The sequence below is a fragment of the Peromyscus eremicus genome, chromosome 2, assembly GCF_949786415.1.
Source record: "Peromyscus eremicus chromosome 2, PerEre_H2_v1, whole genome shotgun sequence".
In the NCBI taxonomy this organism is placed as follows: domain Eukaryota; kingdom Metazoa; phylum Chordata; class Mammalia; order Rodentia; family Cricetidae; genus Peromyscus; species Peromyscus eremicus.
In genome coordinates, this window is record NC_081417.1 from 67317204 (window position 1) to 67327044 (window position 9841).

General features: G+C 50.7%; 1 protein-coding gene across 1 annotated transcript in view; it reads left to right on the top strand.

Moving 5' to 3' along the window:
* Positions 1–5856: 5856 nt before the first annotated feature.
* Positions 5857–9841, top strand: part of Col15a1 (collagen type XV alpha 1 chain) — a 108645-nt gene continuing 104660 nt past the window's right edge. Inside the window, exons 1-2 of the mRNA XM_059254319.1 lie at positions 5857–5955; positions 6038–6129. Of these exons, the coding sequence (XP_059110302.1) occupies positions 5945–5955; positions 6038–6129 (103 nt within the window). The 5' untranslated portion in view covers positions 5857–5944. The remainder of the gene's footprint in view (positions 5956–6037; positions 6130–9841) is intronic.

Genomic DNA, 9841 nt, shown 5'->3' on the forward strand with positions numbered 1-9841 from the left:
TTGGAGGAAGGAAAGGGAAAGGGAATGGAGGAAAATGAGATAACTATATTTAAATTTTTTAAATGCACAAATAAAATGTACTGGAGGGTGAGCATGGATATGCAATTATTACTCCATTTTTTTATGGGAAACTTGGGCATTTTGGGGTTGGGTGTCATCTGTGGATACTGAGGGACATCTGTATCCTAGATCCTGGAGACACAGTCCAGTATGCTGGCCAGTCAGTGTCTACTTCTGCCACATTCTGCAGGTGAGCACCACGACTGCTCGCCAGGCTGCCCCTAAGCCGGTGCCCTCGCTGAGCCTTTAACAGGCTTTTCTACCACATCAATAGCCAGCTGTCTTCTGGTGCTGCAGCACGTGCTCACACTGATGGGTTCCTCGAATGGCCGTTCATCCTCTGTCACCCTTCTTCTGCCACAAAATGGGTCTTTTCATTCGGACAACACCCTGTGGGCACAAGATGGATGAGGCAAGCATTGTGTGTTTGGGGATATGGCAGAGATGGCAAAGGCACTCAGCCAGGGAAGGCAACCAGTGCCAGCTATTTCGGTGCTGGTGAGGAAGACTCGCTCAGTCTGTGGTGGCTGGAGGGTGTATGGAGACCTCAGTGTGGGCGTCTGCAGCTGGTGGCTTAGACGGTCAGCATGGTCTGTGGCTAGATCTGCTTTAGAGGAGAAGAGTCCATGCTGTTGGACAAGAAGGAAGACTGACCGACCTCCACAGGAGGCTGGTTGCAGAGTCTTCTCTGCGGTGGATAGTCTCTAGGGAGCAGTGTGAGGCACATGAGCTTTGGGCTTATGTAGACCAGTCCACATTGCACTTCCCCATGTTTCCTTGTGTGTGTGGTGGTGGGTCAGGGGCTGGTGGTGTCTACATATGTGCCTGCCTCTGTGGAGAGCAGAGATCAACTTTGGGCATCTTTCTCTACCACTCTCCACCTTATTTTTTTCAGAGAGAGAAGGTCTCTCTCTCTGCACATTGACCTTGCCACTTGCCATTTCATGTAGTCTGGTTGACCAGCAAGCCCCCAGGACCACCGGTCTCTGCGCTGGGGTTATAGGTGCTCACACCACACTGGGCTTCAAGGTGGTTCCTGAATTCAGGCCCTCAGGCTTGTACATCAGGCTCTTGAGCCGCTAACATCTCTTCGGTCCTCCCTGGGTCTTCCTGTCCTGAATCGGTCAACTTGTCTTTCAGACTGCTGGCCATCATCCAAGACCTGCACCAGCTTCTCAGGCCTCTCTGCATCTCTGAGACCACTCCTCCCTCCTTCAGAGACATGGGCCAGCTGCACAGCTTAAGGTCTACCTAGAGGGAGGGTTCTCTTCACCTTTGTCCTTCAGGGTCAAACGTGGTGGGAGATGCAGGGCTGTGTGTCTACACGTCATGAGCACTTGCACAGCACCCTGAATTATCTGTGACACAGCTTGGCTCTCCCCTTTTCTTGATTACCGATTGCAGGAAATCACCCATGAAGTCATAGATGTGAGTTAAAGAAGGGGCCTTGGTATAAGGCAGTAAGTGACTTGGGGAGTCTGCCTACCTGTTCGCATAGTTTGTGTTTTCTGTACCTTTTGGGCCTAATCTCAAGTACTTCACTGGGTACTTCACGTTTCACATCCATCCTATACACACCGAGCTTCCGGCAGAGGCTTTACATTAGAAACTTGACTCCTGCAGGGAAAGTCAAGTGGGTGCTCTGGAGACTACTCTCCCCACTTTGAGATAGCAAAGCAGAAGCAATCCAGACCCCCAGGAAGTACTATGGACATCGGAGGCACCAGCAGAACTTAAAAGGTCAAGGTGTGCTGGGCCCCTGCAAGAGTCAAACAGACTGTGGCCTATGACAGCAGCTTGTCCTGAGCTTGGCCAGATGGTAGCGTCCACAGCAGCTGCTGGGAGAGATGGGGTGGATTTACCGAAATAGATCAACACAGCCTTCGGCAGTGAGTGCAGTATGCTCTGGCAAGAGGGGTCTCAGGGAGGGTTTCAAAAAGTGTACTTTCACACGGCAAAGATGGGAACATGTTCTACTGTTTTGCCCTACAGCTACATGAACTCTTCAGTATTCCTTATCATGTAATGCGTAGGAACACACCTCTGTAATGTTTGTCCCTCCTCTACATTGGTGACATCATACTAACAGGAGCCTGTGAGCAGAAAGTGTTAGCTATCTCAGACACTGGGCCAAGGCACCGGGATGTGTGGAAGTGTGGGAGATAAACTCCTTTCTCTGGTGCCGGGCTTCTCAGACAACAGCATCCGAGGCAGGTCTCAGGCGCCTCTGCTGTATAGTGAGTGTCATCCCAGGGTGCAGGGATAAAAGAAGGGGACATGAAGCCAGGGAGGAGGAAGAGCCCTTCCATCAGTGGCATTAGCTGTGCCTGACTCGGTATTGTGAGACTACATTCCCAAAGGCCTTAAGAAGATCCTCAAAATGGGGCTGGAGGTGTAACTCAGGGGAAGAATGCTTACCTGCTGTGTGCCAGACCCCAGGAGTGTTCCCAGGAGAGAGGGAGAGAGAGAGAGAGAGAGAGAGAGAGAGAGAGAGAGAGAGAGAGAGAGAGAGAGAGAAAGAGAGAGAAAGAAGTTACTTTTTTGGAATACAGCATCTAGAAAAAAGAAAACATATTAGCCAGATCCCACTGGCTGAAAAATTGGAAGGGAGAATTTAATTCTGTTGTGCTTGTAGACGGAACAGGCACCAGGGCCAGAGGGAGCATTCAGGTTACAGGATAAAGGAATGCAGGGGCTGTCCAGAGGATGATGGCCGCTGTGCACATAAATGACAAAGGAGGACACCTGGGCAGAGCACTGGGCTTAGGAACCCTTGGCACACCTTCCCTCCTGATTTCTCTTGTCCCCCAAACTCTCGGCTTGTCAGATTTTCACGTCCATCATGGTGTGGCATGCCCAACAGCAAGTTTCCTCAGCCTCCTTTGCACAGAAACAAGCAAGGTCTCATCGGAATACAAGCTCCTCCTGGCAGCAGCTGTGTGCAACGGGCATGGTTTTCTCCTGATTATCCAAGAGGCAGCCCTCTGCTCTGACTATTTTAACAAGTCCACTTCTAGCCCCAGCTAGTGAAGTCCACTGTTTCTGCTCGTTAATCAGATACACAGGACAGGCTTTGTGTCTCTCCTGTGAGATACAAAAGACAGACACATCATACTCAAGTGCTGAAGAAAGTCTCGTTCAGAATGGCGTGCACTGATTCTTGGTAACCTCTTTCCAAACAAGGCCTGGGATGCTTCTCTCAGGTTCCTGTGCCCTTCCAGCTGCAGGAGACAGTCTGAAGAATGCCCTTGGAGGCAGAGCCTTCTGGAACATTTGGCTGGATTATAGGAAAATGGACAGCCTACTCGTTTAGTCAAGTTCTGGAGAATTTGGGACATTAAATCCCTGGTCCCCACACGTCCCAATCTTGCAGATTGGCCTGAACCGTGGTAAACAATTTAGACTAGCTTGAGAATGACATGATGCTTCCTTTTGGCTATTTCTACAACTTCACATTGAATGGAAGGAAATCACTTAAGGCCTCGCAACACTGTCTGGCAGGAGGTGGAATGCCTTGCTTGGCTTCCTGCTCCATCTGCCCCACACCCACAACTGAGACTGTCCCTCCCATTCAGCTCCTAGGCCTGAGATATCCCCTGTTCCCTCATCAGTCTTAGGCCATAACTCCCACCTTCAGGCCAAATTTCAAAATAATAGTCTTCTCGTCTGTGACCATGGTCTGTCTCCTCAGGTGAAATAGACACAAATCAGCACTATCGGCAAGGGTCTATTTCCAGTCACCATGGGAGAGAAGATCTGCAGGGACCTTGGCCTTCAAATTCCAGGGAGCTGGATATTAGGCGCCTACTTAGAATCAACAAATGTGTACGCAGGGCTTCGCCGAGAGAGTTGTAAATGAATCTGCTGCATTATCCATGTGCACTTTGGACCGATAAGTTGAAGCACAAGCAAGTCTATCAGTTGAAAGGCAGGTATGCCTTCATCCTGCGGGCAGTACAGAACTGGGGCAAGCCGGGCTGGTTGTGTAAAGCCATCTTCTCTGTGTAATTAAACTTTATCTGTGTGTTAAACATACGCTCTTCTCCATCTTCCTTTAAACACAGCCTTCTCTCTCCATAGATCTTTTGTCTGCCTGTTTGGAACACATTGGTGAGCTCAAAACCTAGTTCCGCTCTCTTATTAGCAAAGATAGGCTTCAAGTGTGGTACTAAGTGGGACTATTCTTTGTCTTGGTGTTGGGAGAAACAGGAAATGGTGGTGAACTGGAGAGTATTGCCTTCACTGATTCAATTCCAATTAAAATTTGATCTGGAGAATGTAGGCTTCATGTCATTGGGTTTACCTGAATTTTAAAATTCCATAAACCTGAGTTTTAAAGATGTATTTATCAATTTCTCTCTCTCTCCCTCTCCCTCTCCCTCTCCTCTCTCTCTCTCTCTCTCTCTCTCTCTCTCTCTCTCTCTCTCTCTCTCCTCTCCTCTCCTCTTCTCTCTCCCCCCTTTCTCTTTGTGTGTGTGTGTGTGTGTGTGTGTGTGTGTGTGTGTAGGGGTGCCCACAGAGGCTAGAGGAGGGTGTTAAATCCGCAAGAGATACAGTTACAGGCGGTTGTGGGCTACTCTATGTGGGTGCCTGGTCCTCTTCAAGAGCAGCACATGCTCTTAACCTCTGAGCCATCTCTCCAGCCTCCCCCCACCCCAATCTGGATGGCCAATTCTCCATGGTTAGTGATTTGTAACAACAGTTGTATCCATCACAGAAAGCTGCAATAGGGAAGAGAGAGAGTTCACATCCATAGACAGTGTGGACGGACAGATGTCAAAGCCACTTAACGTGGGCAGTGTCCTTAGGATGCCCTATCTTCCTTATTAGTTCCATGGAGCCCATCTGGCTCTGGGGTCACTTTGGCTCCTTGTGCCTTAGTCCCTTAAGAGTCTATGGTCCTGTCTGTCCTGGTCCTTCCCATCTGAGGATATAATCAGCACAGTGGCAAGAGCAGGGTAAATAGACATGCTGTGAGCACTGTCCTGCGCTGGCCACTCTGAGAAATCAGTGTAGTTTACTAACATCTAGACACTTCCTGAGAAGGGACGTGTCCTCACCCCTGCTTTTCATGCAGCACACTAGCAACTGCAAGGATTCCTGGAGATAGTGTGTCCATGAGCTCAGCTCCCAATTCCTGCCTTCTGTGCTGCTTGTCGGCTCAGCAGGCGGGGGACACACATGACTCTATGTCCTCTGGTCAACGTTGAGACTTTGCCCTTTCCTTCTGTATATTGGGTCCCCTACCCTGTGTCGCCCACTGGGTGGATATCTTGGTAAATTGCTTGCCTTCTCTGGACCTCAGTTTCCCCCATCACTAACGAGAACAGAAGGGAAGAGGTTAGATCAGGTTTCTGAGGGCTGTGCCCCCTGGTCAAGGTTTTGGGATTCCAAAATGTTCGGGACACACAACACGTGGCCTTCAAAGTCCTAGCTCTGTGCATGACTTCCATCCCCACCACCGCCACTCTGGGGCATGCAAGCGGGATCCTGACTGGTGTGCTGGGTGTGGCACGGCAGCAGGGAGCGACTTCAGCTGTGTGGCTTTGGGACACAGCAGCTCCTCTCTGAGACTCAGTAGCCTGGTCTCAGAAGCCCCAGCGATCCCAGCCGGCAGGGGTTGTGGGGCGCTGTGTCAGCACTCCGGGCTTTCTTTGCGGGTTACATAAGGCCCTGGAGTGGCGGGAAGAAGGGGGCGTGGGGAGGCTCGGCTGGGACCGGCGGCGAGGTGGGGCACCGCGCGTGGGGGAGCTGAGGGCGCGGCGGAGTCGGGTTTCAGTGCGCGGGTGACTCAGGCGCGGGCGGCAGCCGGGATCCTGCCGTCGCCGCCGGGCGCCGCCTTTGTTCCGCGGGAGAAGCCGAGCTGGGGTCCGGCGGCTGCACCATGGCACCCAGGTAGGACCGGTGCCGCGCGTCCCCGTGCCCCGGCCTCGCCTCCTGGCCTCTTCCTCACCTTCTCTGCCACCGTTTCTTTCAGGAGGACCGCGCAGGGCCGGCGCCCGCGGTGGCTGCTCTCCATCCTCTCCTCCGCGCTGCTCTCCGCTGTCCTGCAGACGCGCGCAGCGACAGGTAAGCCACCGCCGCCGGTTGCGCGCCCGGGTGCCTCGGCGCCTCATTCCTGGACATAAAAGGGAGTGCTTGCTTGGTGCTGCGCGCTGGCTATACTGCCCTGGGTCCTCCCAGGCCCCCCGGTTTCTAGGCGCCAGGGCGATCGCCTCAGTCAGGGCACACAGGGTGTGTGAGCTGGACGCGGCTCCCCAGTGAGGGCAGAGGGGCTTGGGCTGCACAGTGACACCACACTGCCAGAAAGGACCGTGTTCCAAAGAGCGCCGGGCTTCCGCGCTGAGGTCCTGGCGCGCCCGGCTCAGGTTGAGCAGATCCGATGTCCAGATGTCCACTAGGTCCATTGGAAGCACAGTCACTGGCAGGGACACCTTGGCGCCCTGGTCTCTCCTAACATAACGGTATAGAGTCGCTCGCGCGCTTGGTACAGCCGAGTTACAAGTGGTCCCCATCCCTGAGGGGCAGAGGCGTGTTGAATGATGGACTAAACCTGGGCAAGTGACCTTTCCTTCTGTTCTCTATGCCTCAGTTTCCCCCACCAGGACTCAGAAATTGTTGAGTTAAAGTGGAGTCAGGATTAAAGTCTGACTGCCTGGGGAGTGAGTCGCACCTCTTTTGGGTGACCATGGGCAATACTTCTCACTTCTTCACTTCTTCGTGCCTCAGTTTCCTCATCTGAAAAGGATAAACTAGACCCACTTACTTCCCAGGGATGTTGTAAAGTCTAATGGATAGATGGGAAATAACGTTCTTTCCATGCTTCTGGGTACTTAGAAAATAAGAGACGGAAGAAACCTTCCTCTTCGCAGGAACTTGTGTGTTGGGAAGGACAGCAGCGGCAGCGGGCAGGCGCAGGAAGTGCCGGCAGTTACTAAAGCCAGAACTCAAACCCAGCTGGGCAGGTTCCTGTCCGGGCTCAGCCTTTGTGCGATGCACTTAGCAGAACCTGGCTTTTGGAAGAGCAGCCTCTCACCCCTTTAGATTTAGAGATCAGCACATAACCCAGTTGAAGAAGGGAAGGCTTGGAAGCATGTCATGGTCCCCTGATGGAGGCTGGGCTGGGATTGGTGGCCTTGTTTAACTCCTTAGGTACTTGAAGAAGCCTGGTACCACCCGGCTTGTGGTTGTGAGGGAGTAAGACACAGATGCAATGACAGTTCTCCCTGCCAGGGAATCCAGCCTGGCACTTCTTGCAGATCAAAGGGCAGTTGGAGCAGAGTTCTGGCTTCTCCCAAGAATGGTCAGTGTGGAAACCTTGCAATTTCCCATATGACACAGGGCTTTGCCAAGTCAGCGGCAGAGGGCAGCTGACAACGTTCAGTGCCCCTGTGGGATCTGAAGAGGGCTCCAGGAGCCCTGAGCTCTACAGATCTTGCATGCAGTTTGCAGAGCTAACTCTCATCCAAGCCTGCATCAGATGAGGTTTGAACAGGCTCCCATCTCAGTTATCATTCCAGGGGCTGGGGACCAAGAACCATAGTTCTCCTATTCTGAGAGTTCTGAATCCAAACCACAGCTTTCTAAGTGTCTGGAGTAGGATTTGACTCAGGTACCCTCACTCTAGAGACTTTGCTGTCCACAATCAAAGGAGTTTCCCAGAAACGGCCTTAAAGATCCCCAGTCTCCTACTCATGACAGGAGCCCAGTGCCTCTCCAAAGCTCTTGTGGCCTGCTGTGCTGGAGGGTCATCTCCATCATAACAGAGGAGGCCCAGAAGGGGCGTGCAGTTTGCCTAAAGCCATCCTGTTGTTCCAAGGTTATCCATGATAACCTTGCAAGTCTATGGGAGAGGCTCGTCCCATGGGGCCACTGCTCAACTGGCTATTAGGAAAGGAAAAGGAAAGGAAGGAAGGAAGGGAGGGAGGGAAGAAGGAAGGAAAGAAAGAAAGAAAGAAAGAAAGAAAGAAAGAAAGAAAGAAAGAAAGAAAAATAGAAAGAAAAAAGGAAGGAAGGAAGGAAGGAAGGAAGGAAGGAGGAAAGAAAGAAAGAAAGAAAGAAAGAAAGAAAGAAAGAAAGAAAGAAAGAAAAATAGAAAGAAAGGAAGGAAGGAAGAAAGAAAGAAAAATAGAAAGAAAAAAGGAAGGAAGGGAGGGAGGGAAGAAGGAAGGAAGGAAGGAAGGAAGGAAGGAAGGAAGGAAGGAAGACAGGTTGTGCTGGATGTGATGGCACCAACTTGTAATCCCAGTACTTGGAATGCTAAGGCAAGAGGATCATAACTTCAAGGCTGGCCTGGGCTCCGTAGCTAGACTATATTTCAACCAATTCTCAAGACTTTGTAGCTTTATAGGAGCCAGCAGAGTTCACCAGCTCCACAGATGCACTATCACAGACGATACTCAGGCAAAGTTATTTGTCCAAGATCACATGACTTTCATAGGCAGAAGTACAGCTGGAAGAATTTATACTCTTGACTATGAAACTAAATGTTTAAGCTTCTTTCATGTCCCCAATAGTTAAGCAGCTTCTTGAATACTAAATATTAATTATACTACTATCAAGTGAGTCTACTCCTTAAATGTCTACTCAAGTGAAAGAAAACCATATGGCCACTCAAAAACTTTTATGTGATCATTCATAACAGCATTATACATAATGACAGAGTATAGAAACAAGTTGGTTCATCAACTGTCAAATAAACATATCATGGTATGTCCTTCCAATGGAATACTGTTTGACAATAAAAAGGGAGGACACACAGAGCCATGCTACAATGTGGTCAGTGTAAGTGGCCAGATAAAACCCTGCACGTTGTCAGAGCCCGTTTAAACAAACTTTCTAAAAAGGGAAAACTAGAGAGATGGAGGACATCTATAATTGCTTAGTGCTAGGGAAAGACGCAGGAGTGACTAAAATGGGCAGGTGGGGACTTGGTATGGAATGATCCAAGACTGGACTGTGGTGGTGGCTGTGCTATCCTGTTGATAGATTAACTGATCTAACTGCCTTCAGCACGAGCCGCACACTAGACCTCAACAAAGCTGTTTAGAAAAAGGGAAGAAGCACTTTGCAGGCATCTAGACTCAAGTAGGTGAGACTTCTGGTCTGGTTCCCAGCAAGTCTGGCAGAGAGTCCGCACATGGCTGGCCACTTACAGGCTGCCAGTCCCACAGAGTGCTGCTGCCCCCGGAAGGCTGTTCTGAGTCCCGGCTGCTTCTCCAGGTCCCCAGCTCTACTGTTTATGCTGTTCCTGGATGTCACCATAGGCAAAGCTCCTCTGATGGGGATGGAACACAGGTACTAGTAATCTGCAGATGGTGGATTTACTAAAAAGTAGATCTTTGTAAGCTTCCTAGTTGCCCCGCCCCCATCCAGTTTTGAGCACTGGGAAACCCAGGCTTTGTCATGGACCCATTCTTTCTGTAAGCTGAGATGACTCACTTCTCCTTCTGAGCCTCAGTTTTCCCATCTCTGAAATGGGATGGCAAGATGTGCTCAGCTTTGGATTTTTAGTTTTGAACACTGAGAAACAAAATGGCATTTACCCAGCTTGACAGGTTCAGCATACAGATTAAACACCTAGTCAGCCAGGCCTCCTGCAGACTGGGGATTAAAAAGGAGCCAGGTTCAGATCTCCCCCAAGGGGTTCTGAATTCATAGTCAGAAAGAAAAGACCACACCTCATCCCATATTTACCTCATCTGGAGGGCGGTCACCCTCCTTCATCACTGAAGTGTGACCATCATGGCCCTTGTGTCTCAGAAGGGTCAGGGCTAGGCTG